This window comes from Camarhynchus parvulus, unplaced genomic scaffold, assembly GCF_901933205.1.
Source record: "Camarhynchus parvulus unplaced genomic scaffold, STF_HiC, whole genome shotgun sequence".
Taxonomy (NCBI): domain Eukaryota; kingdom Metazoa; phylum Chordata; class Aves; order Passeriformes; family Thraupidae; genus Camarhynchus; species Camarhynchus parvulus.
In genome coordinates, this window is record NW_022148809.1 from 29892 (window position 1) to 54113 (window position 24222).

General features: G+C 54.7%; 1 protein-coding gene across 1 annotated transcript in view; it reads left to right on the forward strand.

The window, feature by feature from the left end:
- Positions 1 to 24222, forward strand: part of BOP1 (BOP1 ribosomal biogenesis factor) — a 28113-nt gene that overhangs the window by 2199 nt on the left and 1692 nt on the right. The window contains 12 exon segments of the mRNA XM_030970838.1: positions 1772 to 1926; positions 4184 to 4301; positions 5880 to 5981; positions 8081 to 8293; positions 11388 to 11549; positions 11698 to 11778; positions 12551 to 12683; positions 13913 to 13994; positions 15028 to 15208; positions 18581 to 18869; positions 18947 to 19031; positions 21720 to 21827. Of these exon segments, the coding sequence (XP_030826698.1) occupies positions 1772 to 1926; positions 4184 to 4301; positions 5880 to 5981; positions 8081 to 8293; positions 11388 to 11549; positions 11698 to 11778; positions 12551 to 12683; positions 13913 to 13994; positions 15028 to 15208; positions 18581 to 18869; positions 18947 to 19031; positions 21720 to 21827 (1709 nt within the window).

Genomic DNA, 24222 nt, shown 5'->3' on the forward strand with positions numbered 1-24222 from the left:
GGTGTGGAGGTGGTCATGGGCGCAGGTTGGGGGCACGGGGAGTCCCAAAAGCCACGAGATCACAGCCAGAATCCGTGGGATCGCAGCCAAAATCCATGAGATCACAGCTAAAATCCATGGAATTGCAGCCAGGGATGGGGAGATGGTCCTGGGCAGAGGCTGGGGGCATGGGGAGTCCCAAAAGCCACAAGATCACAGCCAAAATCTGTGAGATTGTGGCCAAAATCCATGGAATTGCAGCCAGGGATGGGGAGATGGTCATGGGCGCAGGTTGGGGGCACAGGGAGTCCCAAAATCCGTGGGATCGCAGCCAAAATCCGTGGGATCGTGGCCAAAATCCAGGGAATTGCAGCCAGGGATGGGGAGATGGTCCTGGGCAGAGGCTGGGGGCACAGGGAGTCCCAAAATCCATGGGATCACAGCCAAAATCCGTGGGATCGTAGCCAAAATCCATGGAATTGCAGCCAGGGATGGGGAGATGGTCATGGGCGCAGGTTGGGGGCACGGGGAGTCCCAAAATCCACGGGATCACAGCCAGAATCTGTGGGATCACAGCCAGAATCCATGGAATTGCAGGCAGAATCCAGGGAATCACAGCCAGGGACACAGAGATGATCAGGGGCACAGGGAGTCCCAAAATCCATGGAATTGCAGCCAAAATCTATGGAATTGCAGCCAGGGATGTGGAGGTGGTCATGGGCGCAGGTTGGGGGCACAGGGACTCCCAAAATCCACAAGATCACGGCCAAAATCCGTGGGATCATGGCCAAAATCCATGGAATTGCAGCCGGGGATGTGGAGATGGTCCTGGGCGCAGGCTGGGGGCACAGGGAGTCCCAAAAGCCACGAGATCACAGCCAGAATCCATGGGATCGCAGCCAGAATCCATGAGATCACAGCTAAAATCCATGGAATTGCAGCCAGGGATGGGGAGATGGTCCTGGGCAGAGGCTGGGGGCACAGGGAGTCCCAAAATCCATGAGATCACAGCCAAAATCCATGGAATTGCAGCCAGGGATGGGGAGATGGTCATGGGCGCAGGTTAGGGGCACAGGGAGTCCCAAAATCCATGAGACCACAGCCAAAATCCATGGAATTGCAGCCAGGGATGTGGAGATGGTCCTGGGCGCAGGTTGGGGGCACGGGAGTCCCAAAATCCACGAGATCACAGCCAAAATCCGTGGGATCATGGCCAAAATCCATGGAATTGCAGGCAAAATCCAGGGAATCGCAGCCAGGGGCACAGAGATGATCAGGGGCACAGGGAGTCCCAAAATCCATGGAATTGCAGCCAAAATCTATGGAATTGCAGGCAAAATCCAGGGAATCACGACCAGGGAGAAGGAGATGACTGGGGCCACAGGGAGCCCCAAAATCCATGGAATTGCAGCCAGAATCCAGGGAATTCCCTCACCATTTCCTCCAAGAATTCCCTGGAATTCCCTCACCCTTTTCTCCAAGGATTCCCTGGAATTCCCTCACCCTTTCCTTCAGAGATTCCCTGGAATTCTCTCACCCTTTCCTCCAAGGATTCCCTGGAATTCCCTCACCCTTTTCCCTGTGTTTTCCTCTGGAAGCATCTCCAAGGATTCCCTGGAATTCCCTCACCCTTTCCTCCAAGGATTCCCTGGAATTCCCTCACCCTTTTCCCTGTGTTTTCCTCTGGAAGCATCTCCAAGGATTCCCTGGAATTCCCTCACCTTTTCCCCAAGGATTCCCCGGAATTCCCTGCCCTCCCCTCACCCTTTTCCCGGTGTTTTTTCCTCTCCAGGACATCCGGAACACGGTGGGGAACATCCCCATGGAATGGTACCAGGATTTCCCGCATGTCGGGTACGACCTGGACGGGAAGAAGATCTACAAACCCCTGAGGAGCAAGGACGAGCTGGACCTGTTCCTGGAGAAGATGGAAAACCCGGAATACTGGTGAGGGATTCCTGGGAAAAACCCTTGGGATAGCGGGAGGTGTCCCATGGGATGGGGACGAGCCTTAAAATCCCAAAGAATTCCGTGATTCCGTGGATGTGCTCGGCACCGTGGGGCTTGTGTGGGATTGGAGTTCCCAAAATTCCCAGAATTCGGAGCTCTGGAGCCTTCCTGAGGTTTTTCCAGGGTGATTCTGGATGTGTGGATTTGGGATGGGGCTCGGAGACTCCCTCCCTCCCTCCCATCCATCCTCAGCTGCGTCCTGGGAAATTCCTTCTGCATCCTGGGAATCCATGTCCATCCCAGGACTCCCTGTGTCCATTCCTGTCCTGGTCCTGGAAATCCCTGTCCACCCCGGGAATCCTGTCCCGTATCCCGGGAATCCTGTCCCGTATCCCGGAATCCCAGTGTTCATCCCGGTGTCCCGCATCCCAGCGTCCATCCCGCTGTCCATCCCGCTGTCCATCCCGCTGTCCATCCCACTGTCCATTCCGCTGTCCATCCCGCTGTCCAGCCCACTGTCCATCCGGCTGTCATCCCGCTGTCCATCCCACTGTCCGTCCCACTGTCCACATCCTGCTGTCCATCCCAGTGTCCCACATCCCTGCCGTCTGTCCCTGTTGTCCCTGTGTGTCCATCCCTGTCCCCCATCTCTGTGTCCATCCTGGTGTCCCCCATCCCGGTGTCCATATCTCGGTGTCAGTCCTGGTCCCATCGCCATGTCCCCCATCCCTGTGTCCATCCCTGTGTCCATCCCTCTGTCCATCCCCGTGTCCATCCCCGTGTCCATGCCTGTGTCCATCCCGTGTCCATCCCAGGATTCCGATGTCCATATCCCCATGTCCATCCTTGTGTCCCCCATGTCATTGTCCATCCTGGTGTCCGTATCCCCATGTCCCACATCCCAGTGTCCATCCTGTGTGCCCCATCCTGGTGTCCATCCCAGCGTCCATCCTGGGATTCTGGTGTCCATATCCCTGTGTCCATCCTGTGTCTGTCCCCGCCCCACATTCCAATGTCCATCCCGATGTCCATCCATTGGGACCCACATCCCACTGTCTGTCCTGGTGTCCATCCCAGTGTCCCACATCCTGGTGTCCATCCCAGTGTCCATCCCGATGTCCATCCCTGTGTCCATCCCAGTGTCCCACATCCTGGTGTCCATCCCTGTCCCACATCCCTGTGTCCATCCCTGTGTCCATCCTGGGATTCCAGTGTCCATCCCAGGATTCTGATGTCCATATCCTGGTGTCCATATCCTGGTGTCCATCCCTGTGTCCATCCCTTTCCCACATCCCTGTGTCCATCCCGCTGTCCATCCCGCTGTCCATCCCGCTGTCCATCCCTGTGTCCATCTCCGTGTCCCCATCCTGGTGTCCCCCATCCCTGTGTCCATCCCTGTGTCCCCCATCCCTGTCCCACCTCCCAGTGTCCATCGCTGTGTCCATTCTTGTGCCCACGTCCATCCTGTGTCCATCCCAGTGTCCGTCCCAGTGTCCATCCCTGTGTCCATCCCTGTGTCCATCCCGCTGTCCATCCCTGTCCATCTCCGTGTCCCCCATCCCTGTGTCCATCCCTGGCGCATCCCTGCTGTCCACCTCCCAGTGTCCATCGCTGTGTCCATTCTTGTGCCCACGTCCATCCCAGTGTCCATCCCAGTGTCCATCCCAGTGTCCATCCCACTGTCCATCCCACTGTCCATCCCGCTGTCCATCTCCGTGTCCCCCATCCCTGTGTCCATCCCTGCGTCCCCCATTCCTGTCCCACCTCCCAGTGTCCATCGCTGTGTCCATTCTTGTGCCCACGTCCATCCTGTGTCCATCCCGCTGTCCATCCCGCTGTCCATCCCGCTGTCCATCCCTGTGTCCATCTCCGTGTCCCCATCCTGGTGTCCCCCATCCCTGTGTCCATCCCTGTGTCCCCCATCCCTGTCCCACCTCCCAGTGTCCATCGCTGTGTCCATTCTTGTGCCCACGTCCATCCTGTGTCCATCCCAGTGTCCGTCCCAGTGTCCATCCCACTGTCCATCCCGCTGTCCATCCCGCTGTCCATCTCCGTGTCCCCCATCCCTGTGTCCATCCCTGCGTCCCCCATTCCTGTCCCACCTCCCAGTGTCCATCGCTGTGTCCATTCTTGTGTCCATCCCAGTGTCCCGCATCCTGGTGTCCGTCCCAGTGTCCATCCTAGTGTCCATCCCAGTGTGTTACACCCCTGTGTCCGTATCCGCGTGTCCATCTGTCCGTCTGTCCGGCGGCAGGCGCACGGTGCAGGACCGCCAGACGGGCGCGGAGGTGGCTCTGTCGGAGGAGCAGCTGGAACTGGTGCGGCGCCTGCAGCGGGGCCACTTCGGCGACGTCAGCTCCGACCCCTACGAGGTGGGTGGGACAGACGGACACCCGCCCGGCGCCGGGAATGCGGGATCGGGATGGGATTCCCGAAGGGAATGGGGCGGGATTCCCTCGAGAATTCCCGTGGGGAAACCCCAGGGATGGAATTCCCAAAGGGAATGTCCATGGGACGGCCCCAGGGATGGAATTCCCAAGGGAATGGGGCGGGATTCCCTGCGAGAATTCCCGTGGGGAAACCCCAGGGATGGAATTCCCAAAGGGAATGTCCATGGGACGGCCCCAGGGATGGAATTCCCGAAGGGAATGGGGTGGGATTCCCTCCGAGAATTCCCATGGGACAGCCCCAGGGCGGGATTCCTGCTGAGAATTCCCATGGGACACCCCCAGGGCAGGATTCCTGCTGAGAATTCCCATGGGGAGACCCCAGGGATGGAATTCTCAAAGGGAATGTCCATGGGACAGCCCCAGAGATGGGATTCCCGAAGGGAATGGGGCGGGATTCCTGCTGAGAATTCCCATGGGGAAACCCCAGGGATGGGATTCCCAAAGGGAATGGGGCGGATTCCCTCCGAGAATTCCCATGGGGAAACCCCAGGGATGGAATTCCCAAAGGAATGGGGCGGGATTCCTGCTGAGAATTCCCATGGGGAACCAGGTGTTCAAAGGGCGGATTCCACGGACCAGGGATGGTCAAAACAGGCAATGTTCCCAGAGGGGTTCCTGTAGTTCCGGGAACCCGATGATTCCAAGGGGGGAGGTTTTGATCGGGAGTGGTGGGTTCGCAGATCGGGCAGGTGGTCAAGGATGCCAGGGCCCCGGATGGTTCCCAGGCCGTAGAAGCCATGGCCAGGGATGGAATTCAAAGGGAATGGTGTTCCTTGAGATGGGCAGGGATAAAAGAGAATGGGGGGATCCTCCGAACATGGCCCAGGGATGGGATTCCCAAAGGATGGGGGATTTACTGAACCAGGGGACCCCAGGGATAGAATTCCCAAAGAGAATGGGGCGGGATTCCCTCCGAGAATTCCCATGGGGAAACCCCAGGGATGGAATTCCCAGAGGGAATGAGGAGGAATTCCCACCAAGAATACCCATGGAGAGGCCCCCAGGGGCAGAATTCCCACCGGGAATATCCATGGGACGGCCCCAGGGATGGAATTCCCACAGAGAATGGGGCGGAGTTCCCACCTGGAATGCTGAAAGGGGAGGTCCCGGGGCCAAATTCCCACCTGGAATGTGGGAGGTGAGGCCCTAGGGCAGGAATTCCCATTGGGAATCCCCAAGAGGAGGCCCTGGGCATGGAATTCCTGCCGGGAATGCCCGAGGGGAGGTCCCAGGGGTGGAATTCCCACCAGGAATGCTGAAGGGGGCAGTCCTGGGGCAGAATTCCCACCTGGAATTGGGGAGGTGAGGCCCTGGGGGTGGAATTCCCATCAGGAATACCCGAGGGGAGGAATTCCCTCCGGGAATGCGGGCTGGGGGCAGAATTCCCACCTGGAATTCGGGAGGTGAGGCCCTGGGGGTGGAATTCCCATCAGGAATACCCGAGGGGAGGAATTCCCTCCGGGAATGCGGGCTGGGGGCTGAGCGCTCCCGTCTTTCCAGCCGTCCGTGGATTTCTTCACTCACGAGGTGCGGATCCACCCGGTGACCAACCGGCCCGCGGACAAACGGAGCTTCATCCCCTCCCTGGTGGAGAAGGAAAAGGTGGGAGAGAGCCCGGAGTTCTGGGGGCAGATCCCGGTGGGAAAGCTGTGGAGGGTGGGAAGATCCAGGTGGGATGGGGAGATGGGGAAGATCCAGGTGGGATGGGGAGATGGGGAAGATCCTGGTGGGATGAGAAATTTGGAAAGATCCAGATGGGATGGGGAGGATGGAAAGATCCCAGTTGGGATGAGGAGATTAGAAGGGTCTTGGTTGGATGAAGAGGATGGAAAGATCCTGGTGGGATGAGAAGGTTGGAAAGATCCTGGTAGGACGAGGGTGGTGGAAAAGCTGAAGAGGATGGAAAGATCCCAGTGGGATGAGGAGATTGGAAAGCTGGGAGAGTGGGAAGATCCCGGTGGGATGAGGAGATTGGAAAGACCCAGATGTGATCAGGAGATTGGAAAGACCCAGGTGGGATGAGGAGGATGGAAAGATCCAGGTGGGATGGGGAGGTTGGAAAGACCCAGGTGGGATGAGGAGCATCCATGGAGAGCTGAGGAGGCTGGAAAATCTCCAGTGGGATGAGGAGATTGGAAAGATCCCTGTGGGATGGGGAGGATGGAGAGATCCAGGTGGGATGAGGAGATTGGGAAGATCCAGGTGGGATGGGGAGGATGGAGAGATCCAGGTGGGATGAGAAGATTGGGAAGATCCAGGTGGGATGAGGAGGGCGGAAAAGCTGAAGAGGATGGAAAGATCCCGAATGGATTTAAGGGATTGGAAAGATCCTGGTGGGATCTCGAGATTGGAAAGATCCAGGTGGGATCAGGAGGATCTGTGGAAAGCTGAGGAGGGTCCAGATGGGATGAGGAGATTGGGAAGATCCTGGTGGGATGGGGAGGATGGAGAGATCCAGGTGGGATGAGGAGGATGGAAAGATCCAGGTGGGATGAGGAGATTGGAAAGATCCAGGTGGGATCAGGAGGATCCATGGAAAGCTGAGGAGGGTCCAGATGGGATGAGGAGATTGGGAAGATCCAGGTGGAATGAGGAGGATGGAAAGATCCATGTGGGATGAGGAGGGCGGAAAAGCTGAATAGGATGGAAAGATCCCAAATGGATTTAAGGGATTGGAAAGATCCTGGTGGGATCTCGAGATTGGAAAGATCCAGGTGGGATCAGGAGGATCTGTGGAAAGCTGAGGAGGGTCCAGATGGGATGAGGAGATTGGGAAGATCCTGGTGGGATGGGGAGGATGGAGAGATCCAGGTGGGATGAGGAGATTGGGAAGATCCATGTGGGATGAGGAGATTGGAAAGATCCAGGTGGGATGAGGAGATTGGAAAGATCCAGGTGGGATGAGGAGGGCGGAAAAGCTGAAGAGGATGGAAAGATTCCCAAATGGATCTAAGGGATTGGAGAGATCCAGGTGGGATGAGGAGGATCTGTGGAAAGCTGAGGAGGGTCCAGATGGGATGAGGAGATTGGAAAGATCCAGGTGGGATGAGAAGATTGGGAAGATCCAGGTGGGATGAGGAGATTGGGAAGATCCAGGTGGGATGAGAAGATTGGGAAGATCCAGGTGGGATGAGGAGATTGGGAAGATCCAGGTGTGATCAGGAGATTGGAAAGACCCAGGTGGGATGAGGAGCATCCATGGAGAGCTGAGGAGGCTGGAAAATCTCCAGTGGGATGAGGAGATTGGAAAGATCCCTGTGGGATGGGGAGGATGGAGAGATCCAGGTGGGATGAGGAGATTGGGAAGATCCAGGTGGGATGAGGAGGGCGGAAAAGCTGAAGAGGATGGAAAGATCCCAAATGGATTTAAGGGATTGGAAAGATCCTGGTGGGATCACGAGATTGGAAAGATCCAGGTGGGATGGGGAGGATGGAGAGATCCAGGTGGGATGAGGAGGGCGGAAAAGCTGAAGAGGATGGAAAGATTCCCAAATGGATCTAAGGGATTGGAGAGATCCAGGTGGGATGAGGAGGATCTGTGGAAAGCTGAGGAGGGTCCAGATGGGATGAGGAGATTGGAAAGATCCAGGTGGGATCAGGAGGATCCATGGAAAGCTGAGGAGGCTGGAAAAGCTCCGGTGGGATGAGGAGGATGGAAAACTCCTCCCAAGCCTTCCCCAAATCCCGGGAATGCTCCGCAGGTCTCCAAGCTGGTCCACGCCATCAAGATGGGCTGGATCCAGCCGCGGAAGCCCAAGGAGAACGTTCCCACTTTCTACGACCTGTGGGCTCGGGAGGACCCCAACTCGGTGCTGGGCCGGCACAAGATGCACGTGCCCGCTCCCAAAATGCCGCTGCCGGGACACGCCGAGTCCTACAACCCGCCCCCGGAATTCCTGCTCAGCCCCGAGGAGGTGGGAACGCCGGGAATGCCGGGAGATCCCGATCCGTGGAGGGGATCTGGGGGATCGCGTTGGGTTTGGAAGGGTTTTTTCCTGGGAATTCGTGGTTGTTTCGTCCCTGGGGTTGCTCAGGGATGAGTTTTGGGAATTGTCGCTGCCCATGGAGTGGGCTCGGAATTCCCACCCAGAGAATTCCCGGATCTGTGGAATGGAGGGAGTTTTTCCTGGGAATTCGTGGGTTGTTTCATCCCTGGGGTTGCTCAGGGATGAGTTTTGGGAATTGTCGCTGCCCATGGAGTGGGATCAGCTCGGAATTCCCACCCGGAGCATTCCAGGATCCCATGGAATGGAGGGAGTTTTTCCTGGGAATTTGTGGGATGTTTCATCCCTGGGGTTGCTCAGGGATGAGTTTTGGGAATTGTCGCCGCCCATGGAGTGGGATCAGCTCGGAATTCCCACCCGGGGCATTCCAGGATCCCACGGAACGGAGGGAGATTTGGGGTCGCTCCCCAGGGATTGGGGTGTCCCTGGATAACTGGGAGAGGCCCTGGAGTGGGATTTGGATCCAGAGGGGATGGAGGGGGGAAATGGGCAGGGAAATCTCAGTGGGATGGGGAGGGAGAGGGTGAGGAGGGTGGGCAATATCCCAATGGGATGTGGATGGGAGGATCCCAATGGGATGAGGAGGCTGGAAAATCCTGGCTAAGGAGCTGCTGATGGGAGTGATCCCGATCCTTGGGAATGGCTCTTCCTGTGCCCTTCCATTCCATTCACATTCCCATTCCCCATATCCCATTCCCCATATCCCATTCCCCATCCCCATTCCCATCCCCCATTCCCATTCCCCATTCCCATTCCCATTCCCATTCCCCATTCCCCATTCCCATTCCCCATCCCCATTCCCCATTCCCCCATTCCCCATATCCCATTCCCCATTCCCCCATTCCCCATATCCCATTCCCCATTCCCCATTCCCCATTCCCATTCCCCATATCCCATTCCCCTTCCCCATTCCCATTCCCCATTCCCATTCCCCATTCCCCATTCCCATTCCCATTCCCCATTCCCATTCCCCATTCCCATTCCCCATTCCCATTCCCCATTCCCCATTCCCCATTCCCATCCCCATCCCCATTCCCCATTCCCATTCCCCATTCCCCATTCCCATTCCCATTCCCATTCCCCATTCCCCATTCCCATTCCATTCCCATTCCCATAATCCCATTCCCATCCCCATTCCCATTCCCCATTCCCATTCCCCATTCCCCATTCCCCATTCCCATTCCCATTCCCCATTCCCCATTCCCCATTCCCATTCCCATTCCCCATTCCCCATTCCCATTCCCCATTCCCCATCCCCATTCCCATTCCCCATTCCCCATTCCCCATTCCCATTCCCATTCCCCATTCCCCATTCCCATTCCCCATTCCCATTCCCCATTCCCCATTCCCCATTCCCCATTCCCCATTCCCCATTCCCATTCCCATTCCCCATTCCCATTCCCATTCCCCATTCCCCATTCCCCATTCCCATTCCCATTCCCATTCCCATTCCCATTCCCCATTCCCATTCCCCATTCCCCATTCCCCATTCCCATTCCCATTCCCATTCCCATTCCCCATTCCCATTCCCATTCCCCATTCCCATTCCCCATTCCCATTCCCATTTCCCATTCCCATTTCCCATTCCCATTCCCCATCCCCATTCCCCATTCCCATTATCCCATTATCCCATTCCCCATCCCCATGTCCCATTCTCATTCCCATCCCCATTATCCCATTATCCCCTCCCCATTCCCATTCCCTTTCCCATTATCCCAATCCCATACCCCTTCCCATTCCCATTTTCCCATTTCCATCTACATTTTTCCCATTCCCATCCCCGTTCCCTATCCCATTCCCATTTTCCCCCTTCCCGTTGTCCCATTATCCCCTTGTCATTCCCCATTGCCCATTGCCTATTCCCATCCCCATTATCCCATTGTCCAATTCCCATTCCCCATTCCCTTTCCCCATACCCATTCCCCGTTCCCATTTCCATTTCCCGTTCCCAATCCCATCCTCATTCCCATTATCCCATCCTCATTCCCATTATCCCATCCTCATTCCCCATCCCCATTGTCCCATCCCCATTATCCCATTCCCATGATCCCATTATCCCATTGTCCCATCCCCATTATCCCATTCCCATGATCCCATGATCCCATTGTCCCATCCCCATTATCCCATTTCCATTCCCATTCTCATTTCCCATCCCCATTTCCCATCCCCACTATACCATTATCCCCATTCCCCATTTTCCCATTATTATCCCATCATTATTATCCCGCATTCCCGCTGTTTTCCCGGCGGCAGGAGCTGGCCTGGCAGCAGCAGGATCCCCGTTATCCCATCCCCGTTATTTTCCCGTTGTTATCCCATGACGATCCGGCATTCCCGCTGTTTTCCCGGTGGCAGGAGCTGGCCTGGCAGCAGCAGGATCCCCGTTATCCCATCCCGTTATTTTCCCGTTATTATCCCATCATTATTATCCCGCATTCCCATGGTTTTCCCGGCGGCAGGAGCTGGCCTGGCAGCAGCAGGATCCCCATTATCCCATCCCGTTATTTTCCCGTTATTATCCCATCATTATTATCCCGCATTCCCATGGTTTTCCTGGCGGCAGGAGCTGGCCTGGCAGCAGCAGGATCCCCATTATCCCATCCCCACAATCCCATTTATCCCCATTATCCCATCCCCGTTATTTTCCCGTTGTTATCCCATGACGATCCGGCATTCCCGCTGTTTTCCCGGCGGCAGGAGCTGGCCTGGCAGCAGCAGGATCCCCATTCCCCATTATCCCGTTATTTTCCCGTTGTTATCCCATGACGATCCCGCATTCCCGCTGTTTTCCCGGGGGCAGGAGCTGGCCTGGGAGCAGCAGGATCCCCATTATCCCATCCCCGTTATTTTCCCGTTGTTATCCCATGACGATCCCGCATTCCCATGGTTTTCCCAGCGGCAGGAGCTGGCCTGGCAGCAGCAGGATCCCCGTTATCCCATCCCCGTTATTTTCCCGTTGTTATCCCATGACGATCCCGCATTCCCGCTGTTTTCCCGGCGGCAGGAGCTGGCCTGGCAGCAGCAGGAGCCGTCGGAGCGGCGCCCGCCTTTCCTGCCGCGGCGCTTCGCCAGCCTGCGCGCGGTGCCCGCCTACCCGCGCTTCATCCACGAGCGCTTCGAGCGCTGCCTCGACCTCTACCTCTGCCCCCGGCAGCGCAAGATGCGGGTGCGTGCGCCCCCCGAACCCCACCAAAAAAAAAAACCCGGGAATGCGGGGCTGGGAATGCCGGCCTGGCGTCCCCGTTATCCCATCCCGGGAATGCCCGGCCGGAGCGCCGGGAGCAGCTGGCATTGGTGTGGCGTCCGTCCCGCAGGTCAACGTGGATCCCGAGGATCTCATTCCCAAGCTGCCCAGGCCGAGGGATCTGCAGCCGTTCCCCACCACCCAGGCTCTGGTGAGGGATTTTTTTGGGAATATGCGCCTGGAATTTGGTGGGATTCTGGGATATGGGGCCTCGGGAAGCAGGGCGGGGACTGAGGCCGAGGATTCCCAGGAGAAGCTGGGAAAAGGGGCTGATCCCAGCTGGAATTCCTGTGGATTCCTGTGGGGATTTCCTGGACAATGGGGCTGGGGAGAATCCCCCTTTCCCAGGATTTTCGGGAATGGCTGTGGAAAACTTCCCGGGAGCAGCTGAGGGGGCTCATCCCAGAGAAAAGTGGAATGGAAAGGATCCAGGGGGATCCAGGTCGGGATCTGCTCTCAGGGAACAGGGACAGGACCCAGGGAATGGCCTCGGGTTGGGATTTTTGGGAATATTCCCCTGGATTTGAGAGCAAACAGGGATTTGGTGAGTTCATGTTTGGGATGGGAAGGGGGGAATTCCCAGGAGGGGCTGAGGGAGTTGTTCTCATCCCAGAGAAAAGTGGGATTGAAGGGATCCAAGGTGGGATCTGCTCCCAGGGAGCAGCCTCAGGTTGGGATTTTTGGGAATATTCCCCTGGAAAGAGCTGCAATTCCGGGCTGGAATCCCCATTCCTTGGAATTCCCATCCCTGTGGATGTGGGATGGGGTGGCCTTGGCCGTGCTCCCTCCAGATCCCAAATTCCTCCTCCCTTCCCAAAATCCCAGATTCCTCCTCCCTTCCCGAGGACTGCGGAGCAGCTCCCGGAGGTTCCCAGGGAGCTCCTGGCATTTGGGATTCTCCCTCATTCCCGGTTTTTTCCCAGATTTACCGCGGCCATTCCAGCCTGGTGCGGACCCTGAGCGTCTCCCCCAGCGGGCAGTGGTTGGTGTCAGGTACGGATCTGCCCCTGGATTGGGAATTCCCGGGATAAATCCCATGGATCCACTGCCCAGCTCCACCCGGAGCTGCTGCGGGGCCAGGGTTGGGATCGGGGCTTTTCCCCCTGGAAAATCCCAACCTCGGCTCCGGGGGAGGATCCCGGGATTGGCCCCGTCCTGCGGTGCCTCCGGAAAGCTCTGGAGCTTTTCCAGCCGCTCTGGGGTTCCAATCCCATTCCCGTTATCCCATCTCCATTCCCAATTCAATTCCCATCCCCATTCCCATTATCCCATTCCTAATCCCATTCCCGTTATTCCATTATGCCATTCCCATCCCCATTAGCCCAATCCCATTCCCATTATCCCATTCCCATTATCCCAATCCAGTCCCACTCTCATTCCCATTCCATTATCCCATTATCCTCTTATTCCAATCCCAATTCCATTCCCATTATCCCATCCCATTCGCATTGTCCCAATCCCATCCCCATTCCCAATCCCATTATCCCCTTATCCCAACCCCAATTCCATTCCCATTGTCCTATTCCCATTATCCCGTTCCTAATCCCATTATCCCATTACCATTATCCCATCCCTATTATCCCATTCCATCCCTATTATCCCATTCCCATTCCCATTATCCCATTCCCAATCCCATTATCCCCTTATGCCATCCCCTTCCCCATTCCCATTGCCCCATCCTCATTATCCCATTGTCCCAATCCCGTCCCCATTCCCATTATCCCATTCCCATTATCCCATTCCTAATCCCATTATCCCATTACCATTATCCCATCCCTATTATCCCATTCCCAATCCCATTATCCCGTTCCCAATCCCATTATCCCATTACCATTATCCCATCCCTATTATCCCATTCCCATTCCCATTATCCCATTCCCATTATCCCATTCCCAATCCCATTATCCCATTACCATTATCCCATCCCTATTATCGCATTTCCATCCCCATCTCCATTCCCATTATCCCATCCCCATTCCCATTATCCCATCCCCATTCCCATTATCCCCTTATGCCATCCCCTTCCCCATTCCCATTACTCCATCCTCATTATGCCATTGTCCCAATCCATCCCCATTCCCATTATCCCATTCCCATTATGCCATTCCCATTATCCCAATACCAATCCCATCGCCGGTGCGTGCATTCCCTTATTCCCCTCCCCCTTCCCTTTTCCCTCATCCCAACCCCCGTATGTTGTTTCCTGCTATCCCAGATTCCCACATTTCCCTGGAACCTCAACCCCTCCATCTGCCTGGTGGCCATGGCCGTGTGAGTTCTCCTGGGAGCATTCCCACATTTCCCTGGGATCATTCCCACATTTCCCTGGAACCCCAACCCCTCCATCTGCCTGGTGGCCGTGGCCGTGTGAGTTCCCCCTGCGAGCATTCCCACATTTCCCTGGGATCATTCCCACATTTCCTGGAACCCCAACCCCTCCATCTGCCTGGTGGCCGTGGCCGTGTGAGTGTCCCCTGGGATCATTCCCACATTTCCCCATTTCCCTGGAACCTCAACCCCTCCATCTGCCTGGTGGCCGGCCGTGGCGTGTGGGAGCATTCCCACATTTCCCTGGGATCATTCCCACATTTCCCTGGGATCATTCCCACATTTCCCTGGAACCCCAACCCCTCCATCTGCCTGGTGGCCTGCTGTGTGAGTGCAGATCCCCACTGGGATCATTCCCACATTTCCTGGGATCATTCCCACTGCCATTCAACCCTCCATCTGCCTGGTGGCTGTTTGAGTCCCCAGGGATCATTCCCAGTTTTTCCTGGAATCCCAATCCCATTCCTGTGTGAGTTCCCGGGGATCATTCCCAGGGATTATTCCCAGGGATCATTCCCAGTTTTCCTCTGGAGATCTCAGATCCTCTGCCAGAGTTCATTCCATGCCTGGAGTTTGGAGCGGCCCAATCCCAATCCTGTCCCACAGGAGGGTTCCCTGATCCCGGATTTCCCCTGATCCCAGATTTCCCCTGATCCTGGATTTCCCATTCCCAGGGATGAGCAGGTGCTCCTGGGGGGAATTCCCTGATCCCGGATTTCCCCTGATCCCGGATTTCCCATTCCCTAGGGATGAGCAGGTGCTCCTGGGGGGAATTCCCTGATCCCGGATTTCCCCTGATCCCGGATTTCCCATTCCCAGGGATGAGCAGGTGCTCCTGGAGGGAATTCCCTGATTCCAGAGCATTCCCTGATCCCGGATTTCCCCTGATCCCGGATTTCCCATTCCCAGGGATGAGCAGATGCTCCTGGGGGGAATTCCCTGATCCCAGAGCATTCCCTGATCCCAGATTTCCCCTGATCCCAGATTTCCCATTCCCAGGGATGAGCAGATGCTCCTGGGGGGAATTCCCTGATCCCAGAGCATTCCCTGATCCCGGATTTCCCATTCCCAGGGATGAGCAGGTGCTCCTGGTGAACCCGGGCCTCGGGGACCGGCTGCTGGTGGCAGCCACGGATCAGCTCCTGGATTCCTGGGAAGCTCCGGAGGAGGAGCGGATCCAGCCGGTCCGGTGGGTCCCGGCCAGCCCCGAGGAGCGCGCCAAGGGGATCCGGCTGCTGGTGCAGCACAGCAAGGTGGGGTCGGCATTCCCGGGATCCCGCTGGGATCGACATTCCCGGGATCCCGCTGGGATCAGCATTCCCAAGGTTTGGGTGGGATCATTGTTCTTGGGATCTGGCCAGGATGGGCATTCCTGGGATCTGGCTGGGATCAGCATTCCTGGGATCCGTCTGGGATCGGCATTCCCGGGATCTGGGTGGGATCGGCATTCCCGGGATCTGGCTGGGATCAGCATTCCCGGGATCCAGATGGGATCAGTGTTCCCAGGATCTGGGTGGGATCGGCATTCCCAAGATCCAGATGGGATCAGTGTTCCCAGGATCTGGCTGGGATCAGCATTCCCAGGATCTGGGTGGGATCAGCATTCCCGGGATCTGGGTGGGATCGGTATTCCCGGGATCTGGCTGGGATCAGCATTCCCAGGATCTGGGTGGGATCGGCATTCTTGGGATCTGGATGGGATCAGTGTTCCCGGGATCTGTCTGGGATCGGCATTCCCGGGATCTGGGTGGGATCGGCATTCCCGGGATCTGGCTGGGATCAGCATTCCCGGGATCCAGATGGGATCAGTGTTCCCAGGATCTGGGTGGGATCAGCATTCCCAAGATCCAGATGGGATCAGCATTCCCGGGATCTGGGTGGGATCGGCATTCTTGGGATCTGGATGGGATCAGTGTTCCCGGGATCTGGGTGGGATCAGCATTCCCGGGATCTGGGTGGGATCGGCATTCCCGGGATCTGGCTGGGATCAGCATTCCCGGGATCTGGGTGGGATCGGCATTCTTGGGATCTGGATGGGATCAGTGTTCCCGGGATCTGGGTGGGATTGGCATTCCTGGGATCTGGCTGGGATCAGCATTCCTGGGATCTGGCTGGGCTCGGCATTCCCGGGATTTGTGGCTTTTGACTCAACCCCAGCTCGGAGCTCCTTCCCACATGTGCATCCCAAAGGACACAATTCCAAGAGGATCCTTGTTCTCAGTTCCACATTCCGGAGGGAAGGATCCCAAATGGATCCTTGTCCCAGCTCTGTATCCCAAGGGACAGAATTCCAAGAGGATTCTTTTCCCAGCTCCACATCCCGAGGGATCCCTTCCCATTCCCAGGAATCCCGGGCAGTGCCGGAGCCTTTCCCAGCAGGGGGATCCTCCCCAGCCCCGTTTTCCAGGGATCCCCAGGAACATCTCCCGGGGCTGCAGGAATTCCAGCTGGGATCAGCCCCTTTTCCCAGCTTCTCCTGGGAATCCTCAGCCTCAGTCCCTGCCCTGCTTCCCGAGACTCCAAATCCCAGAATTCCACCAAATTCCAGGGGCATATTCCCAAAATCCCAACCCGAGGCGTTTCCCTTGGGTCTTGTCCCATTCCCTGGGAGCAGATCCCGCCCTGGATCCCCCTGGATCCCTTCAATCCCACTTTTCTCTGGGATGAGCCCCAACAGATCCCTCAGCTACTCCTGGGAACTCCCCCATTTCCAATCCCAGTCCCATTCCTGTTCCCAATCCCATCCCTGGATCCACCAACCAAACTCCCACCCTCACCCCTGCCCTGATCCCGCTGTTCCCGCCGTGGGGAGCTCCAGGATGATCCAGGAGATCGGGATCTCGGGATCTCACCCAGATCCCATTCCCGCTCTCGTTCCCAATCTCATTCCCATTCCCACCCCGAGGAGCTCTGGGATGACCCAGAAACCCAGGATCTCACTCAGATCCCATTCCCTTTCCCCTTCCTAGCCCGAGCAGCTCCAGGATGATCCAGAAGATCAGGATCTCGGGATCTCACCCAGATCCCATTCCTGCTCTCATTCCCAATCTCATTCCCATTCTCACTCCAAGGAGCTCTGGGATGACCCAGAAACTCAGGATTTTCTCTCAGATCCCAATGCCGTTCCCATTCCTGTTCTCATTCCCACCCGGAGGAGCTCTGGGATGATCCAGAAGATCGGGATCTCGGGATCTCACCCAGATCCCATTCGTGTTCTCATCCCTGTCCCATTCCCAATCCCATTCCATTCCCATCCCAATCCTATTGCAATCCCAATCTCATTCTCAATCCCATTCCATTCCGATTCCAATCCTATTGCAACCCCAATCTCATTCCCAATCCCATTCCATTCCCATCCCAATCCTATTGCAATCCCAATCCCATTCCCAATCCCATTCAATTCCCATCCCAATCCCATTCCATTCCCATCCCAATCCCATTCCCAATCCCATTCCATTCCCATCCCAATCCCATTCCATTCCCATCCCAATCCCATTCCCAATCCCATTCCTTTCCTATTCCCAATCCCATTCCATTCCCATCCCAATTCCATTGCAATCCCAATCCCATTGCAATCCCAATCCCATTCCATTCCCATCCCATTCCCAATCCCATTCCATTCCCATCCCAATCCCATTCCCAATCCCATTCCATTCCCATCCCAATCCTATTGCAATCCCAATCTCATTCCCAATCCCATTCCATTCCCATCCCAATCCCATTCCCAATCCCATTCCCATTCCATTCCCATCCCAATCCCATTCCCAATCCCATTCCCATTCCAATCCCATTCCATTCCCATCCCAATCCCATTCCCAATCCCATCCCATTCCCATCCCAATCCCATTCCCAGTCCCATTCCCAATCCCATTCCATTCACATCCCAATCCCATTCCCAATCCCATTCCCAATCCCATTCCATTCCCAGCCGGTGATGCAGGTGACGTGCCACGGCAAGGGCGATTAGTGGGCCTTGGTGGTGATCCAGAGGGTTGGGATTTCAGGATCTCACCCAGATCCCAATCCTATTCCCACCCTGAGGAGCTCTGGGATGATCCAGAGGGTCGGGATTTCAGGATCTCACCCAGAATCCCAATCCCATTCGTGATCCCAATCCCAATCCCATTCCATTCCCAGCTGGTGACACAGGTGACGTGGCATGGCCAGGGCGATTCCCAGGCCTCCATGGTGATCTGGAGGGTTGGGATTTCAGGATCCCCATCCCAATCCCATTCCCAATCCCATTCCCATGCCCAGCCAGTGACTCAGGTGACGTGGCACAGCCAGGACAATTCCTGTGCCCTGGTGGTGATCCAGAGGGTCAGGATTTCGGGATCTGACCCAGCTCCCGTTCCCAATCCCATTCCCATTCCCAGCCGGTGATGCAGGTGACGTGGCACAGTCAGGGCGATTCCTGTGCCCTGGTGGTGATCCAGAGGGTCGGGATTTCGGGATCTCACCCAGAATCCCAATCCCATTCGTGATCCCAATCCCGTTCCCATTCCATGCCCAGCCAGTGACTCAGGTGACGTGGCACGGCCAGGGCGATTCCTGTGCCTCCATGGTGATCCAGCGGGTCGGGATTTCGGGATCTCACCTGGATCCCGTTCCCGATCCCGTTGCAGCCGGTGATGCAGGTGACGTGGCACGGCAAGGGCGACTACTGGGCCTCGGTGGTGCGGAACCCCGGCAGCCGGCAGGTGCTGATCCACCAGAGCAGCCGGCGCTGGAGCCAGGATCCCTTCCGGAAGAGCCCCGGGATGATCCAGTGCGTGCAGTTCCACCCGCTCCGGCCCTACTTCCTGGTGGCCTCCCAGCGCTCCGTGCGCATCTACAACCTGCTGCGCCAGGAGCTCACCAAGAAGCTGCAGAGCAACTGCCAGTGGATCTCCAGCATGGCCGTGCACCCCGGAGGTGCGGGATCGCCCCGGGAGCGCCGGGATCCCCCCTGGGATCGAGGGGATCCCGCTGATGCCGGCGTTTCTCCCTAGGGGACAACGTGATCTGCGGCAGCTATGACAGCAAGCTGGCCTGGTTTGACCTGGACCTGTCCACGCGGCCCTACCGGCTGCTGAGGTGAGTCCCGGGATTCCGGCGGGTTCCTGGGATCTGCTGGGATCCGCTGGGGTTGTCCGGGGAGCATTCCCAGTGTCCCGGCTCTCCCTGGATTCTGGGATCTGCTGGGATCTGCTGGGATTGTCCAGGGAACATTCCCAGTGTCCCGGCTCTCCCTGGATTCTGGGATCCGCTGGGGTTGTCCTGAGAACATTCCCAGTGTCCTGGCTCTCCCTGGATTCTGGGATCTGCTGGGATTGTCCTGGGAGCATTCCCAGTGTCCCGGCTCTCCCTGGATTCTGGGATCTGCTGGGATCTGCTGTGATTGTCCTGGGAGCATTCCCAGTGTCCCGGCTCTCCCTGGATTCTGGGATCTGCTGGGGTTGTCCGGGGAGCATTCCCAGTGTCCCGGCTCTCCCTGCTGCAAATCCCAGCTCGTTCCAGGTTTTTGTTCATCCCGTTTTCTGTGCTCTGATTCCCGTTTTTCCCAGTATTTTCCCTGGCTCTATTCCCATTTTTCCTGGTATTTTTCCCGGGCTCTGATTCCCGTTTTTCCCAGTGCTTTCCCTGGTTCTGATACCCATTTCTCCCGGCTCTGATTCGCATTTTTCTCGGTGTTTTTCCCAGCTCTGATTCCCATTTATCCGGTTGTTTATCCCATTGCTGATTCCCATTTTCACTGGCACTAATTCCTGTTTTTATCCCGTGTTTTTCCTGGTGCTGATTCCCATTATCCCGTTGTTTTTCCCATTGCTGATTCCCGTTTTTCCCTGTTCTGATTCCTGTTTTTCCCAGCTCTAATTCCCATTTCTCCTGGTGTTTTTCCCGATGTTTTTCCTGGTTCTGATTCCCGTTTTTCCCGTTGCTGATTCCCGTTTTTCCCAGTGCCAATTCCCGTTTTTCCCACTGTTTTTCCCACTGTTTTTCCCAGCGCTGATTCCTGCTTTCCCCAGTGTCTATCCTGGTGTTTTTCCCTCTTCTGATTGCCATTTTTCCCGATGTTTTCCCGTTGCTGTTTCCCGTTTTTCCCACTGCTGATTCCCATTTTCCCGTTGTTTTTCCCATTGCTGATTCCTGTTTTTCCCTGTTCTGATTCCTGTTTTTCCCAGCTCTAATTCCCATTTCTCCCAGTGTTTTTCCCCCTGTTTTTCCCTGTTCTGATTCCTGTTCTTCCTGGTGCCAATTCCCGTTTTTCCCTGTGCTGATTCCTGTTTTTCCCGGTGGTTTTCCCACTGGTTTTCCCAGTGCTTTTCCCAGTGTCTATCCTGGTGTTTTTCCCTGTTCTGATTCCTGTTTTTCCCAGTGTTTTCCTGTTGCTGATTCCCGTTTTTCCCTGTGTTTTTCCCGTTGCTGATTCCCATTTTTCCCGGCGCTAATTCCCATTTTCCTGTGGTTTTCCCTGTTGTATATCCCGGTGCTAATTCCCATTTTCCCTGTTCTGATTCCCATTTTTCCCAGAGCTAATTCCCATTTTCCCGTGGTTTATCCCTGGTGTATATCCCGGCGCTAATTCCCATTTTTCCCGGTGCTAATTCCCGTTTTCCCGTGGTTTATCCCTGGTGTTTATCCCGGCGCTAATTCCCATTTTTCCCGGCGCTAATTCCCGTTTTCCCATTGGTTTTCCCTGTTCTGATTCCCATTTTTCCAGGCGCTAATTCCCATTTTCCCGTGGTTTATCCCTGGTTTATATCCCGGCGCTAATTCCCATTTTTCCCGGCGCTAATTCCCGTTTTCCCGTTGGTTTTCCCTGTTCTGATTCCCATTTTTCCCGGTGCTAATTCCCATTTTCCCGTGGTTTATCCCTGGTGTTTATCCCGGCGCTAATTCCCATTTTTCCCGGCGCTAATTCCCGTTTTCCCATTGGTTTTCCCTGTTCTGATTCCCATTTTTCCCGGCGCTAATTCCCATTTTCCCGTGGTTTATCCCTGGTTTATATCCCGGCGCTAATTCCCATTTTTCCCGGCGCTAATTCCCGTTTTCCCGTTGGTTTTCCCTGTTCTGATTCCCATTTTTCCCGGCGCTAATTCCCATTTTCCCGTGGTTTATCCCTGGTGTATATCCCGGCGCTAATTCCCATTTTCCCGGCGCTAATTCCCATTTTTCCCGGCGCTAATTCCCATTTTCCCGTGGTTTATCCCTGGTGTTTATCCCGGCGCTAATTCCCATTTTTCCCGGCGCTAATTCCCGTTTTCCCGTGGTTTATCCCTGGTGTATATCCCGGCGCTAATTCCCATTTTTCCCGGCGCTAATTCCCATTTTCCCGTGGTTTATCCCTGGTTTATATCCCGGCGCTAATTCCCATTTTTGCCGGCGCTAATTCCCGTTTTCCCGTGGTTTATCCCTGGTGTTTATCCCGGCGCTAATTCCCATTTTTCCCGGCGCTAATTCCCATTTTCCCGTCGTTTATCCCTGGTGTTTATCCCGGCGCTAATTCCCATTTTTCCCGGCGCTAATTCCCGTTTTCCCGTTGGTTTTCCCTGTTCTGATTCCCATTTTTCCCGGCGCTAATTCCCATTTTCCCGTGGTTTATCCCTGGTGTATATCCCGGCGCTAATTCCCATTTTCCCGTGGTTTATCCCTGGTGTTTATCCCGGCGCTAATTCCCATTTTTCCCGGCGCTAATTCCCGTTTTCCCGTTGGTTTTCCCTGTTCTGATTCCCATTTTTCCCGGCGCTAATTCCCGTTTTCCGGTGGTTTTTCCCCCCGCAGGCACCACGGCCGCGCCGTGCGCTCGGTGGCGTTCCACCGGCGCTACCCCCTGTTCGCCTCCGGCTCCGACGACGGCTCCGTCATCGTCTGCCACGGCATGGTCTACAAGTACGGGAATCCCGGGATCCTCGCGGGATTCCTGGGATTTATGGATTTATTTATGGGAATTGTCGGTGGGATTTGTGGGGTTTGTTTGTGGGATTCGCGGGAATCGTTTGTGGGGTTTGTGGGATTTGTTTGTGGGATTTGTGGGATTGATTTATGGGATTTACAGGATTTATTCAGGGGATTTATCTGTGGGATTTATGGGATTTATGGATTTATTTGTGGGATTTGTTTTGGGGATTTTATGGATTTATTTATGGGATTTATGGATTTATTTATGGGATTTGTCTGTGGGATTTATGGATTTATTTATGGGATTTATCTGTGGGACTAATGGATTGATTTGTGGGATTTGTGGGATTTATTTATGGGATTTGTTTGTGGGATTTTACGGGATTGATTTATGGGATTTAGGGATTTATTTTAGGGGATTTATTTATAGGAATTCATGGGATTTATCTATGAGATTTATGGGATTTTTTCATGGGATTTATGGATTTATTTATGTAGTTTATGGGATTTATTTATGGGAATTTATAGGATTTATTTGTGGGATTTATATATGGGATTTATGGGATTTATTTATGGGATTTATTTATGAGGTTTGTAGGATTTATCTGTGGGATTTATGGATTTATTTGTGGGAGTTATGGATTTATTTTTTGGGATTTGTTTATGGGATTTATGGATTTATTTATGGGAATAATTTACGGGATTTATGGATTTATTTGTGGGATTTTTTGATTTATTTTTGGGATTTATTTAGGGGATTTATGGATTTATTTGTGGGAGTTATGGATTTATTGAAGGGATTTGTTTGTGGGATTTACGGATTTATTTATGGGATTAATTTATGGGATTTATGGATTTGTTTGTGGGATTTATTTATGGGATTTGCAGGATTTCTGGGATTTATTTATGGGTTTTGTGGATTTATTTATGGGAATGATGGAATTTACGGGATTTATGGGAATTAAGGAATTCACAGGTTTTTTGGGATACACAGAACTGCTAGGATTTATGGGATTCACAGGATTTAGGGATTTATTTATGGGATTTACAGGATTTGTGGGATTTATGGGAATTACGGGATTAATGGGATTTATGGATTTATTCACGGGATTTACAGGATTTATTTATGGGATTTGTGGGATTGGCAGGATTTGTGGGATTTCCAGGATCAGAGCCCTTTTTTTCTGGGGGGGCTCCTTGGGGTGGCAGCAGCATTTTTGGGGAGCTTCTGGGGAATCCTGGAATTATCTGGGATTGGCTCCATGGTGGGCAAACCTCCTGGAATTCCCATTCCCAGTGTCTGAATTCCCCCCGCTCCCAGAATTCCCATTCCCAGTGTCCAAATTCCCATTCCCTCTGTCAGAATTCCCATTCCCGCTCCCAGAATCCCTGTTCCCAATGTGAGAATTCCTATTCCCAATGTGAGAATTCCCCATTCCCAGTGTCAGAATTCCCATTCCCGCTCCCAGAATCCCTGTTCCCAATGTGAGAATTCCCCATTCCCAATGTGAGAATTCCCCATTCCCAGTGTCAGAATTCCCATTCCCCCTCCTGGAATTCCCAGCGTGAGAATCTCCATCCCCACTCCCGGAATTCCCTTCCCCACTGTTGGAATTCCCATTCGCACTGTGAGAATTCCCATTCCTGGTGTCAGAATCCCCATTCCTGCTCCCAGAATTCCCGTCCCGCTTCCAGAATTCCCGTTCCAACTGTGAGAATTCCTATTCCCAATGTCAGAATTCCCATCTCCACTCCCGTCATTCCCATTCCAACATTCCCATTTCCATGGAGACAATTCCCATTCCCAGTGTCAGCATTCCCATGAAAATTCCCAGCATCCCGTCAGCAAATCCCATTCCCAGTGTCAGCATTCCCATCCCCACGGAGACAATTCCCATTCCCGTCCTGGAGAATTCATCCATTCCCAGTCTAGAATTCCCATTTCCTGGTGTCACCAATCCCCATTCCCGGTGTCAGCATTCCCGCTTTCCACGGAGACAACAATTCCCATCCCCACTGTCAGCATTCCCATTTCCTGGAACACCAATCCCCATTCCCAGTGTCAGCATTCCCGTTTCCATGGAGACAATTCCCATCCCGGTGTCAGCATTCCCGTTTCCATGGAGACAACAATCCCCATTCCCAGTGTCAGCATTCCCGTTTCCATGGAGACAATTCCCATTCCCAGTGTCAGCATTCCCGTTTCCATGGAGACACCAATCCCTATTCCGGGTGTCAGCATTCCCGTTTCCATGGAGACAACAATCCCCATCCCAGTGTCAGCATTCCCGTTTCCATGGAGACAATTCCCATTCCTGGTGTCAGCATTCCCATTTCCATGGAGACAACAATTCCCATTCCCAGTGTCAGCATTCCCGTTTCCATG